The sequence below is a fragment of the Pomacea canaliculata genome, linkage group LG11, assembly GCF_003073045.1.
Source record: "Pomacea canaliculata isolate SZHN2017 linkage group LG11, ASM307304v1, whole genome shotgun sequence".
Taxonomy (NCBI): Eukaryota; Metazoa; Mollusca; class Gastropoda; order Architaenioglossa; family Ampullariidae; genus Pomacea; species Pomacea canaliculata.
Window position 1 is genome coordinate 4,594,172 of NC_037600.1, and position 14,364 is coordinate 4,608,535.

Below are 14,364 nucleotides of genomic sequence, written 5' to 3' on the forward strand. Positions count from 1 at the left end.
GGATTGAGCATGCGTAGCCGTAGTGTTATTTTGTCACTTCCGCTTCCTCTCTCTGCTAAGCAGTCACAATGGTAGGAAAACATTTCATGTCTTTTGGTCTTTATCGCAACATCCCACACTATGGTTTGTAGATAATTAGCTAAGGAACGCCTTAATTTTTTTTAAATATTCCATTTCACCATAATCTGTAGATATTTAAGTTGTGGTATGTCGTTATATACCTTAAAATATTTGAAAACTGTCCACCTTGCTGACCATGTCCTTAACTTAGCACTAGAAGTAAAAGATGAATCGGTTAATCATAACTTGCTACAGTAAAATCCTTAGGCTTCTGTTAACTAAGATAATGTTCGCATCTTAACGGTAAGGTTGTGTAGTACATTCATTTTCACGTTGACAATTTTGTTAATTTTTTTTTTTTCTTTTGCAGTCGCTGGTCATTCCAGAAAAGTTTCAACACATTCTTCGTGTTATGAACACGAACATAGATGGACGACGAAAAATCATGTTTGCAATTACAGCAATCAAGGTAAGATATTCTATTCATTTTATTCACTCTCTATATATTAGCAAGTAATTTATAACTACAGGGGCGAACTTCCGCAACAACGTATCTCAAAATCAGTAACTAAAGTGTACTCTGGCTGCATGTGTACTATTGCTCGTTATACTGAGGGTGTCTGCTAATCATTAATGTAAACATCATGTTTTTCTGGGATTAGACTACATGCATTGTGATAGTGGTCAACCTTTATCATTACTACTGATTTTGTGTACTAACTTAAGGTGTTTTGTTGTAGAAATAATGTGGTTTATTTTGCTGTCCTGAAATGATAACATTATATGCAGTTCACAAAAACGTGTAGGACGGACAGTACCCTTTAAATACCTTTAAAAATCAATGTTTCTTTCCAGGGTGTGGGTCGCCGCTTCAGTAATGTTGTCTGTAAAAAGGCAAACGTAGATATTTCCAAACGTGCTGGTGAACTCACAGAAGAAGAGGTAAGGCAAAGTTAATTTGTTTTCAATACTAGCCAGAAGAACATTTATCTTATTGTTGTGTTTCCCACATTACTTTTGTAAACAAAAATCTTAGCCTTGATGATCACTGTCTTCATTCTGTAAAATGTTTGTATCTTTCGTTGTGGTTGTGATAAATCTCTGACCTGCCCACAGGTTGAGCGCATTGTGACGGTAATGGCCAACCCTCGTCAGTACAAGATCCCAGACTGGTTCCTCAATCGACAGAAGGATATCAAGGATGGTCGTTACACACAAGTCCTGTCCAATGCACTTGATAACAAGCTGCGTGAGGATCTGGAGCGACTGAAGAAGATCCGTGCCCACCGTGGTCTGCGTCATTACTGGGGGTAAGCAGTTTGGATTGCTTTATCGCTTAGCAGTTCACGTGAACATTTCACAGCAAACATTTTTATTGTTAGCCTGTGGTGAGGCGATAATGTTATACGATGGCTTCAATTTCTCGTGGCACTTTTAACCTTTTGGTTTGAAAAGGTTGCTTATATTGGGAGATAATATACCACATCTTATCAGTCACTTACTTAACACCCCTGTAACCAGGCAAAACTGCAAGATTTCTTACTATTGTTTATTCATTATTGCATTGTCAGTCAAGTTTTTTTGTTTATTTTCAGTCTTCGTGTCCGTGGTCAGCACACCAAGACAACTGGACGTCGTGGTAGGACTGTTGGTGTTGCCAAGAAGAAGTAAATTTTGACATGGACATAAATAAAGCAAATAAAGTTATCCAGTTAAATTTCTGGTCTTGGTTGTCTGAAGGTTATGCTTGGCCATCTCTTGTGTGCTGCTGCTATTTTTATTAACGTTGTTATCAAATAAACATTTGTATTTACATCTTGGGGTTTCAGAGGAAGATAAGCTAATGTAAACAGTAAAAAGTATTGCTAAAATAATAGTTTATAGATGCAGCTTTTCAGAGGTGCTAGTTTTTGCTTCCACAATTTAATACTTATAAATGCGCGCTTAACATTTCTTGTCGCTGAGAAGGCAATAGCCATAGTTGATCTCTTAAAATGTTTTGAAAGAATACACCGAAGACTGAGGACTATAAACACACTTTAGATCTTTTAACATTTAAAGAAGTCGACCCTTTCTTCTGCCAAAGCGCTGAGTGCTGTCAAATTTTTTAACACTATCTTCAATCATCGTCAGCCTCCATTTATTGTAATTGGTGGCGCCCTGTCCTGGGTTCAGCTTTCATCTGTTATTTCCCTGCCTGTGGCATCTGGCTGCCTTTCTGTGATATATCCTCAGCTGCTGGCTTGACATAAAACACTAATTCCTCCCTTACAGAATTGTAACATTAAACATAAGTGCTTATATTAATGTTAGGTGCATAACTGGTTTTACAATGCACAAAACTGCAATGTTGCCACATAGTTATTGGGCAAATGAGCTGGTGCAGACAGAGATGCCCATCAAATTTATGGAGTGTAGCTGACAGTTGCACCTGGTGTGGTGTTAGTCTGATAAGTAGTTGTAATGAAGCTAAACTGCTGATGTGACAATACAACCCCTTTCAAGCATCATGTACTAAAAAAGGTTTATAACCAGGATGACATTGAGCATTTCCTTTATTGAGCACCATTATTCCTTCTCTTCACAACCAAGAAAAAAATTCACTCATAGGCCCAGTTCAGTCTTCTGGTCTGACTTGAGCTCTGATGTCAGCAAGTTGTCGGATGCCTTCAGCATCTGAGTTAAGTCGGAATTGAAAGGGAACTTATCTCAAGACAAGTCACTTGACATCTGATATCAGAATGGAGGTTGGATTAAAAATAACACATGGAATGTTCTGTGATACCAGTCTCCTGACTTGCCTAGCATGCATCAAGATGACATGCTGCCACACACCCTGTTTAAACTACATACTTCAATATAAAGTAGTTCACTACTGCAAACAGTATTAAACTGTATTTTTACTGTATTAGAAGCCTTCATGTACAGCTGGCACCTATCAAAAGTCCACAATCTAAGTAGCAGTGGAGTTAAATTACTATGTAAAGCTTTGATCTTACTAGCTAATTAGACTAATCGGACTCGAGGTATCCTTGCTGAAAGGGTGGACCACACGATGACGTCTCCCTTCATTAGGAGCGATTTCCCTCGCCGCATGGAGAGACAGTGTGTCGTCCACAAGTCCAAGACTGGTCATTCATCCAGTATGGTCGTTCTGACCATCCTCTCGGTGACGGCGTATGGGTCAGCATTGGCGGCGGGTCGTCGCTCTTCCAGGTAGCCACAGCCGTCCAGTTCAATCTGCACACGAAAACAAAATGAAAGTTTATCTGGAAAGACTAATGAATGGCCGAGGCGAAGATTCAGCACTGGTATTCAGTTGACATTCTTAACTTAAGCCAACTTCTAGACAACTCACCTGCTTGGGGATGCGGATGGTGGCAGTGCGGTCAGCAACGCCCCACCGGAACTCGTCGATGCTGCATGTCTCGTTGTAACCAGTCAGGCGCTGCTTGTTGTCCTCGCCGCCGTGATGTCGTACACCTTGATGTGTTCGTCAATGCGGTTCTCTAGCTTGCCAATGGCTTCTTTGATGTATCTGAGCACAGAGAGACCACCAGTCAGCTTTCAGCTCTTTTCTCTCTGTAAACACTTGATCTATTCATAGGAGAGGGACATTGTATGCAAGTGAGGGAGTTGGGGCTCCTTTTTGGGCATTGTGTCATTTACCATTCGATTAAGACTTGAACGTGAAATGATCATGTGACAGGAACATTTTACTTACACCATGCCCCCCGGCTCTCTCATAAGCTTGGTGCTGTAAGTTACAGTGTGCGCCAGCGCCGTTCCAGTTGCCGTATATGGGTTTGGGGTGCAGGCAGGGGATGACCCCAAAATCCTCGGCGATGCGATGAAGGAGGAAGCGCGCCACCCACAGCTGGTCCCCCATCTCTATACCCTCGCAGGGCCCCACCTGGAACTCCCACTGCAATCAGACACCTGTATTTTTTTAGCACTCGAAGCATGTCTAACCTATGACTGACTGCTTACTTGAGTGGTTTGAAAGGAAAGTGCTTCCGCCTATAGATGATCCCATACTATTACAGGAGATGGATGATGGGAGGAGGTCTGGAAGGAAACTGAAGTACCAAGAAAAAATCCCCAACGGACAGCCTTGTGTATGTGTGTCACGCAAGTGACATACCGAGAATGTCCCGAGACGAGATCTGAACCTTGAACCTTTCAGTTCTCACTGTAATGGTGACAAACGAGTGTTCCAACTACTTCACCAGCGGTCGCCCCAATAATCCAATGCTAACGAGGAACACAACAAAGCATTTCAGGTGCCTTATGGTTTTTCTTTCAAATTTGCCTTATATTTGTGGTTCCCGCAGCTTCTTGGTTGCTTTGCATGTTCTTTTGTTGTTGTTGTTTTCTTCTTACCCGTCCTCCTTCCATGTTTCTTTATTTGCTTTTAGCTGTTGTGTTTGCGACCTTCACCTCACAATGCATGACAAACACACACCCTACCCTGATGACTGTATCGGGAATACCCACAATTACATTTCACCTTTTCGGTGGCTCGTCGATCGAGGGTTTGTCTGTCGTGTTGACCGCCAGGGTCCTTAGCCAAGCTAGAACAAATTACCCTAGTGGGTGAGTTTATGAAATTCGCTAACAGCAGCCGAGATTCCTTCTGGGAATATAGGAGATAGAACATGGCTCAATCTTAACAAGACATGCTCAGTTCATACAGTACAAAGACAAATAATTCAGCAGTTCTGATAGCTATCACCATAAACGTCACGACTGACCTGCGAGGGCATGACCTCGGCGTTGATGCCGCTGATCTTGATGCCGCAGTACATGCAGGCCCGGTAGTGCGCCTCCACCACATCACGGCCGTGAATACGGGTGGGGCCGATACCACAGTAGTAGGGACCTGCCAGGATGTATTCGGTGATGATCTTAATGTTGATAAAGCTGATTGTCGTTGTGATTGTTGTGATTGTTGTGATTGGTGTGTTGTTGTTGTTGTTATTATTATTGTTATTATTGTTGTTGTTGTTGTTGTTGTTGTTGTGTCAGTGTGACGTGGTTTTTTTTCTCTACATGTTCCACACATTAAACTATCAAGCTGAACTTAAGCGTTCAAATCTATAATATACTTAAGTCCTTAAATGTTTAATCTTTTACCCTGTGGTTCTGGAAAGCCGTTTTTGGCCACCCGATAGGGTGCCTCTCCATGTCCAGGAGCGTGTACTCCTGCTCGATGCCAAACCATGGCTCCGCTTCCTTCACCTTTGGCTGATGCATCACAGAGTTGCAGGAATGTCGTAGATTGGACTCTGGAAACAAAGGTCCAACAAGTTTCAACATACTTTTTGGTGTCGGGGGCGGGGAGGTTAATTACCTCCACACCTGGCCTCAGTGTAAAAAAATGTAAGTGTAAAAATGTAGATATGCTTTTTTGGGTTGGAAAATATAAACCACTACAGCCTGCACAAACACATTCGTATTTTTACCCAAAATAATAAAATGTAGCTTTTTCCTTGGTTGTTTGGATGGTCTAGTTCACTGAAAGAAGAAGGCTTGCGGATATATGTCAACAGCTCCAGTGAGTGCTGCCTTCTTTCTCGAGTGTTAACGGTTTATTTTCCCTTCCCCATAGCTGTAGCTTAGTCCAGTTTAACTTACCAACAGGCTTCTGGTTTTGGCAGTCCAGCACCTCACACAGCACCAGCTTGTTGGGTCCTCGTCTGAAAGGGTCCGGGAATATTGCTACTGGCTTGAGGAAGGTGTCCGAACAATGGGAAAAAGCTTGCCCAGTGCTTGACCCATCGTAGTTCCACATCAGGCAGTCTTTGACATCATAGAAACTCAATTGTGAAAATTATAAAGTTGAGGAAGAAACATCTTTTTCTCGACGATGGTGACGCATAATATTGGATCCCCTTGTGATAAATGTTTAGGGAATTTCTTATGTTCTACTTTCGTCATGAAAAGAAGAGAAGGGAGACGGACCTAAATAGTAATAATGCTACAGAGAATTTATATAGAGCTTTCCAATGATTCGCTCTAAGTGCTTTACATAAATAATATACAGACTGAATAACCAACAACCAATATTCGCATATAACAGACACTCATACAACATGCACTCACTGCTACAGTCACATAGGACAACACACGCGCGCACACCCACCCACATATAAACAAATACCTTCAGGTCCTCCCGGCACCTCATACACAGTCCTACACTTGCTCCGAAGCGTCTCCCCCGAGGAGTCGATCCACATGTACTCGAGCTGTACGGGGTAGCCGGACTTCCGCTTGGGTTCCGGAGGCCCCTCCTGGGGTAGCGTCAGGTAGTGCTGCAGCAACTGCTTGTTGGAGCCCGGTTGATATGAGAAGCTGATGTAGGCCATCTTGAATCTTGTGACACAGACCATTCATTTGCTTACTTCAGATATCATAGTTCTTTTATTTCGTTGCAAAAACACACGGAATCATTCTATCCATCTCACCCGGGAGGGATGAACAAACAGACATGTACAGAGAAAGACACCGACACAGAATTCTTACCTAAGTCTCGCTACGACGAAAGATTTCCACGACGATCACCTCACTTCCTCAAACAGGAAGACAAGTGCTGACCGAGGGTCCAGCTGTGGAAATTTACTCTCTGTTTACTAACACGATGTCTATAATCCGAACTTCCGTGAGAGTGCTGGTCAAAACACATTGCTCAATAACAGCTGTGACTCACAGCTGCATTGTGTAGTCATTGTGTTTAACAACATGCATCGAATCTATAACCGTTTTCTTGTTTATTTCTTTCAAATGTCCGTTGAACTTCCCAGGCCTGCTGTGTTTTCCAGCCCAGTGTTTCGCAGATTCCACTGTCGTGTTGTGAAGCGTGGCCGGGGAGTTGTTGATATATGCTCGTGTCCCGGCGAAAGCGGGTTCAGCAACCCGGATCTTGTGTAGTCATAGCACCGAGGTTAACATGCATGTGACTGCACAGATTTCAGTGACGCCATCACACACACACGCGCGCCAGCTTTGCACGTGCGCACGTACACATGCTGCAAATGAGCGTTTGCATTTACAAATACATTCTCACGCGTGTACACACATTTACATGAACGAACTCACACACGTTCACACAGAACACGAATGGGGAGAAAGAGGAACATACATCGATTTAACAGCTCAGCTGTCACTATAAATAGACTGAAAAGCCCAGGACACATTCCGGATTGACAATATCTTATGGTGTAGTTCCTCTCCTTCCTCCCAACCCCCACCCAGTGGCGCAGACTTTGGGGAGGGGTGGAGCAAACTCCATATTGTGTTCCCTTGTATCTCTTTTTGAAGAGGCAGCTCTTGCCCCTCCCCCTGTTTCCTATGCCACCGCCACCACGCACTCCACCACCACCACGAACACTTTCTACCACACACACTGAATCAAGTTCAAGCACCAGACATTCATGACGACCCACTTAGCATTGCCTGTGTGAAGCACGCGATAGGACACAGACAGTCAAAAATCCCTTCTTTCTTTTTATTTTTTTTTCTGCTGCGTGGTTTATCTGCTCTCTTACCCCTCCTCCCCCCTGATTATTTGTCCTTTTGAGACTACCTTTTGCTTCTCCTGTTTGCGATTGAGCGCTTTTCTGTCAGAATGAAGACTGGAAAACCCAGTGCACGCTACTGTGAGTCGATTCACCATAAGCTGGAAGGGTCTTTGTCATATTATTTTTCAGAAATTGAAGTCTGAATGCACCGTCCTACATTCTGGTAAGCACAGCTGAAAACTGTACAAGAACACATCCATTTAGATGCATCACATTTATTTATCTGCATATTTTTGCTGTCAATGCGTGGGGTTCCTCTACTATCACGAGCTAAGTGTTCAAAATGTGGAGTTATTTATCAACGGTAATTATCACGACTGATAATAGACTTAGAAACTATTAGGCCAGTGGTGTCCTTTTCTAAAAATATGGTCACGAAGCCATAGAATGGTCCATGGGTTTCTGTCGTTTTTGAGTGTTCCTGAATTGACAATTGATAAAATTATAGGCCAGACCGTCATGCAAGCTGTAAATATCATCGCAGTTCGCCACTCGACACGGTGCAAGCACATGTGACTTGACTGGATGAGGTCAGCAGACCAGTTCAAATACTGTCACGTAATGTAAATGTTCCACGGCGCAACTTGTCACAATCGCGAACTTGTATTACTGGACTGCTGGCAGACGATTTTTTTTTTCCAGTTAACTACTAAAACGAGGCATGAGAACTACAAAACTTCCGGTTGTTACATTCTTTGTTTAGGCTCGCCGAGACTAGCAGCGAACTTCGCAAGACGCTAAGTTTGTCTTGGCAGACAGACAGCAATCCACCCTATACACGTCCATGTATTGATGAACTGGGTACATGTGATGACATAGTGTGGTCTGTCTACAGAAAGGAGAAGAGGATGCTAAACAATGAGTAATGCATGTTGGTTACACTAAAAAGCACAAGAACCACGCGAAAAAGCATTAGACAACTAAGCAAATACATGTAATTCCAGCCTGTAAACAAACTGTCCATCAGTCCACCTCAGTCCACGCAGTCACTCTATCGGTCATACCAATTACCAAGTAAATGTGAAGAATTTGCATAGTAATTCTGTACAAGAAAAAAACACAACGTTCACGTTTCACCAGTCCTCTTTTCATTCTTTCTTTGATTCGCCTCAAAAAAAAAAAAAAAAAAAAAAAAAAAAAAAAAAACAGAACTCAGAAAGATAACGGTTACGGTTGTCTTATTCGAACAATAATGGTAAAGTATTTTGATAATGAAAACATGATTATTCTGCGCCTGAGCGGCGGAAACCTCTGGAGGATTGTTTTTCTTTATTCAAGGGAGGAAACTTCAGAATAAAAGTTTCCAAAAGCTGAGTCATAATTATATCGTCCCTTACAATGCGGGTATGGTGGCGTTAACCCATTTACATGTAATAGGAGTTAACACAGGTATTAAAATTAGTCAGATACTGGCTAACACATGTATTAGTCAGATACGGGTAGCTCCACAGGCACAGCCAGAACCATAAGCCACGTGACGAAATCCGATGTCCTCGAAGTCACGTGACGATGACTTCACCGGTGCGCCGTACAGGCGTCGTCTTGAAGCTTTTGCCCACAGTTTGTACAACTCGTTACGATCCACACAATCTAGAATCCAAGGATATCCATGACCGGACAGGTAGTACACTGGCCTGCAGGTCTCCTTGTCAAGATTTTTCAAATGCTCTTGCCAACTCATCCAAAGTCTTAACTTCCTCTTTCATCAATCTTTCCAGGATCTTAAAGACTTTTCCATGAATCTTCGAAGAACCATCCCCCTCCCTAACCACCGCCTCCTCCAGATCTGTGGACTTTTCCTTTCAATACTTAAAGCCACCAACAATACCCCATCACCAAATCTTTCACCCTCGTCTTTCACAAACTATCCGCTGTAGACTTCTGACCTTCACCAAGGGTTGTCCGTCCTTGTTCCACGATTATCGGTTCTTGTTCAGCATTATCTACCCTTGTGGGCTCTTGGTCCTGGATTGTTGGCCCCTTATTGTCACCTACATGCCCTCGTTGAGGATGAGGGTGCGGACCATCATCTCAGTAACGGCATATGGGTCGGCGTTGGCGGCCGGTCGTCGTTCCTCCAGGTAGCCGCAACCGTCGAGGTCAACCTGCAGGTCAAAGACGGCGATGATCACAACAAACTCTTGACAAACAAACTCAGTAGATCGCGGACAAGGGAGCTCGTGTGTGTGAGCTTTTCTTTAAAATCTTGCTTTATAGCAGATTAAGCAACAGGCTTGCCAACCACAACGCTAGGTGAACAACTCACCTCTTTGGGGGAAAGAAAGCCAGGAGCTCACCTGCTTGGGGATGCGAACACTGACGGTGCGGTTGGCCACACCCCACGTGCATTCGTCGATGCGGCACGTCTCGTAGGCACCCGTCAGGCGCAGCTTGTTGTCCTCTCCGCCGTGCACGTCATACACCCGCATGTGCTCTGTAATGCGCCGCTGGAGCTTGGCAATGGCCTCGTGGATATACCTGTTCACAGAACACCTTCGTGTGATCCCCGTAGAGAATCATTATAGCGAGTCAAAAGTTATCATAGTTGAATGTGTCCTGCCATGAAAGTTTTCTCTGGTTCCCGTTGGAGCCTTTACGCCGATTCAGGATAGGCAGGAAAAAAGGGTTGTCGTTTGTTGTCTCAAACGGAGAAGGAAGAAAAAAATAGAAAAAGGAGGAAGAGTGACTGTCACGTGACAGTTTAAGCTGTACTCACGGCATGCCCCCCGGCTCCCTCATGACTCTGGTGCTGAAGTTGCAGTGAGCGCCGGCTCCGTTCCAGTTGCCGTACATGGGCTTGGGGTGCAGGCTGGGGATGCAATTAAAATCCTCGGCGATGCGATGAAGGAGGTAGCGCGACACCCACAGCTGGTCCCCATCTCTATACCCTCGCAGGGCCCCACCTGGTACTCCCACTGCAACATCGAGACTAACAGTTTCACGCTCAGAGGTCGTCCCGCATCGCTGCTCATTCACACTTACTCTACCCTAAACCTAGACTAGAATGTGAACTGATAACCTAGTGGTTACAACGGCATCTGACCGCGCACTGACCACTAGGCTGTGGATCCCCACAAAGATTGTACAAACAGTTCGAACGTTGTGTGTGGGAGTGGATGACGGGAGTAAGGGGAATTGTGGGGTGCTGATGAGTGATGCGGAAGCATGATCACATCTCGACTGACCTGAGAGGGCATGACCTCGGCGTTGATGCCGCTGATCTTGATGCCGCAGTACATGCAGGCCCGGTAGTGCGCCTCCACTACATCACGGCCGTGAATACGGGTGGGGCCGATACCACAGTAGTAGGGACCTGCCACAATGTTATAGTCTCGTTTTGATGTCAGAAAATAAATCCAGATGCATGACTTATTTTTCTCTTTCTTACACACACAAAAGAAGAATTACCCTGAAATTCTGGCTCACTATCAAACTGGCTTGGATAGAGGAAGAGAGAGCTACCCTCAATTGTGCCCCCGTCTGAGAGGCACAGAACGGAAGGTAAAGCTGCCTTCACGTTCTAACCCATTGTCAGCCAAGTATAGAGAAAGGAAGAGAAAACTACCCTGAGGTTCTGGAAATCCATTCTTTGGCCATCCCAACGGGTACCGCTCCAAGTCCAGCAAAGTGTACTCCTGCTCGATGCCAAACCAAGGCACAGCAGCCTTGACATCCGGGTGGCTCATCACGATATTGCACATGTGCCGTTTGTTGGATGCTAGCAAAGGTAGAAAGGAAAAGAAATAATGAGGACTGAACACTTTTCACACCCCATTCCCTTCCCTTTCTCTCAAACTCCTCCCCCTCTCTCTTTGAAACTCACTCCCTTCTCTTATCCTCATTATCCTCTTGATGTCCCCCGTTCAACGTCACTCCCTTAACGTTCCTCTCCTTACTCACTGTCTACAAACACAACCATGTTGTTCTTAAGACATTTACAGCTCAAAAATACTTTACAAAGAGTGCTAACTGCTAAACCTCACCCACAGGCTTCTGATCCTGGGTATCCAGCACCTCACAGAGCACCAGCTTGTTAGGTCCTCGTCGGAAGGGGTCCGGGTAGATAGCCACCGGCCTGATGAAGGTGTCGGAGAATTCTGGAACGGCTTGCCCAGTGTTTGACCCATCATAGTTCCACATGATGCACTCTGGGGAAAAATCTCATAGTGCTGTACTGTGCTTTAGGAGCAACTACCTCACAGCAACAAAAGAAATGGAGGAAGGAGATGATGACGATGACTATTATTATAATTATTAACTTGAAGGTGTGTGTATTCTAAAAGAACATATATATACATATATATATATATACCTTCAGGCCCTTCAGGCACCTCATACACGGTCCTACACTTGCTCCGAAGTGTCTCCCCCGTGGAGTCGATCCAGATGTACTCGAGCTGTACGGGGTAGCCGGACATCCGCTCGGGTTCCGGAGGCCCCTCCTGGGGTAGTGTCAGGTAGTGCTGAAGCAACTGCTTGTTGGAGCCTGGGGTCTGCGAGATGTTAATGTATGCCATCCTGCTCCACTGACCGGGTTCGCGCTCCTTCCAAGACCGACGACACTCTTTCTAACGGTGCGTTCACCTGCATGATCATTAAGATTTCCTGTTAAAATTCAAGACTACAACCTTTCTGTAATCACAGAGCAAACACTATTTTACCAAAAAATTCTCATACTGGAATGTACAACTTCTATGCACTTTTCGACAAGAGCAGATGACTTGGTATTATCCGCCCAAAGCAACCTGTCATAATAAAAACATCGGATCGTGACTTGTGCAATACAAACATCACATTTATTTCTAGCTATTGTCCGTCTGGAACAAATATGATCCACAAATATGTCGAATATTTTATGTATGAAGCGGTTAGATGACTGAAAGACTGTAGTAAACAGATTACTGTTCAGAAGGAACAAGTACGTATTATTATTCTTTGTCTAAGTTAAAAATAAATGGCACGACACAGAATAAGGTGATTTTGTTTCAGTGTTGTGTTTCAGTAGTCTGTAATAGAAACTTCTTGGGTGTGTCAGTAGAAAACAAACAAAAGAAATAAATCTCTGTTTGCAAGAGAGCTTCAGTAACCTGAACATTTTACATTCAACATAAACATTTTGAAAAGGATCAACAGACTGCAGTGTGATAATTCGCTTGCACATAAATTGCAGACACAAAATAAAAAGGAAAAACTTCCTGATCTCAATATCGTAGTACAAAACCGTGTTTCTGGTAAAGAGCACGGAATGTCTAAGTCACGATCTCATTAAAGACAGGGAAGGAAAAAGAAGCGGTGTGCACTCGAGTCATTTAAAAGTCACGAATTTTATTATTATTATTAAAATGAGCATATCGAGTTTTAATTTTCCTACCTCCTTTGTTGATGAAGATGATTCGAACGTTACTGAGGCTTTTTATCTCGATCAGAAAACATCACTGTCACTTAAACTTTAAATTCTAAAGTAAACGACTAAATAAAAGTAAGTTCTTTACATCTGCTGAATCGCTGTATTTTCGAAGAACGAAAAGCAGACGACTGCAGCTAAATCACATTCGAGCGAGGCGCATGCGCATGGCTTCAACGTCACCGGCTGGCTTGACCCGCCCCATAATGAGGTCACGGGGAAGGTCAGTCTGCTATTTATAGCCGATAAAAACTCGGCCTCGAAGCGATTTTGAAACGTAGCGCCTCACCTACCTCGTGCTTCGGAGACACACTCAATCCACTTCGTAGCAGCTACAGCTGTAATCACCAGAGGCGAGAGCCAGAAAGCTGTTAAACTCGTTGGCCAACGTTCGTTTCACAGTTCACACACACACATACGAAATCTTTCCGCCAATTGCATCAGCGGCGGCGACTCTCACATCACTCGACGACGAGCTCTTCACAGACAGAGGTAGAGATAGAGTAGCGACGATTACCGCGTGGACACTTGAGATGTGCGACACGTGAGGCCACCTGCCATCTAAGCTACTGTGTGCCACCCGTCTCTCCAACACCCTTTTATAGAGAGACAAACGCGGTCGACATGGTCCGGGGGGTTCCTCCGTTCACACGATCATCTCGCCCTGTTGCGTGCGTCGTTGCTGTGCTCTAGTGAGCACCTCGCGAAACTGCCTATAAATGTCAAGTTGCGGTGTAATTGTAAATCTTATGCCGGCTTAGTAAAGGAATCGGATTTACCTGCAATCGAGACGAAAACAGATAAATTTACCTGCAGAGGAATGCTATGGTATTTATCTTCTTTTTTTTAAAAAAAATGTTTCTTCGTCACCGATTTCTTTGTTATCCAGGCAACCAAACAGTTCAGGACCTCGGTGGTGGTCTTATAATTAACTGCTTTATTATCGATCTGAAGATAATGTTAACTAATGTTCATTGATCAACACCAGGAAGTAGTTCTGGAAAGACTCGTCACCGGGATTAATTCCTTGATATCTCCTGATATATACATTACAAAATATCTGGAGACCGCTCGGCCTGTTGTACACGGAGACGAGCCTCTATTACAGAATAAGAAGGAAAGAAAGGCAGAATGTGAGCAGAGTATACCTGTGCACCTCACTGCAAGACACATATAGATGTCCCCCTTACCCGATATACTAAGAGCCACGTGTCTTGTACATAAAACAGCAGATAAAAAAAAAAAAATCGGTGTGAGTCATAGGTAAGTTCATCCATATTTGAGAGAAAGAAGCAGAGATTGCATTCTTTAAAAATTAAA

The 14,364-nt window shown here is 43.9% G+C and overlaps 2 protein-coding genes across 2 annotated transcripts; one reads left to right on the forward strand and one right to left on the reverse strand.

Moving 5' to 3' along the window:
- Positions 1–13: 13 nt before the first annotated feature.
- Positions 14–1,777, forward strand: LOC112575555 (40S ribosomal protein S18). Its single transcript, XM_025257492.1, has 5 exons — positions 14–71; positions 431–529; positions 916–1,002; positions 1,177–1,370; positions 1,656–1,777. The coding sequence occupies exons 1-5, from the start codon at positions 69–71 to the stop codon at positions 1,729–1,731; spliced, it is 459 nt and encodes a 152-aa protein (XP_025113277.1). The 5' UTR covers positions 14–68; the 3' UTR covers positions 1,732–1,777.
- Positions 1,778–3,192: 1,415 nt separating this feature from the next.
- On the reverse strand, positions 3,193–13,706 carry LOC112575665. Its single transcript, XM_025257641.1, is given in 20 exon segments — positions 3,193–3,300; positions 3,419–3,534; positions 3,537–3,598; positions 3,785–3,822; positions 3,824–3,985; positions 4,815–4,942; positions 5,197–5,217; positions 5,220–5,348; positions 5,698–5,862; positions 6,224–6,435; positions 9,173–9,230; positions 9,634–9,745; positions 9,938–10,118; positions 10,357–10,519; positions 10,522–10,555; positions 10,826–10,953; positions 11,206–11,358; positions 11,624–11,788; positions 11,953–12,224; positions 13,338–13,706. Coding segments are annotated over 19 exon segments (2,340 nt in total). The 5' UTR covers positions 12,158–12,224; positions 13,338–13,706.
- Positions 13,707–14,364: the final 658 nt, after the last annotated feature.

Coding starts and splice junctions, on each gene's coding strand:
- LOC112575555 (XM_025257492.1), top strand. Junction 530..915: donor TTGCAATTACAGCAATCAAG/GTAAGATATTCT, acceptor GTTTCTTTCCAG/GGTGTGGGTCGCCGCTTCAG. Junction 1,003..1,176: donor GTGAACTCACAGAAGAAGAG/GTAAGGCAAAGT, acceptor ACCTGCCCACAG/GTTGAGCGCATTGTGACGGT.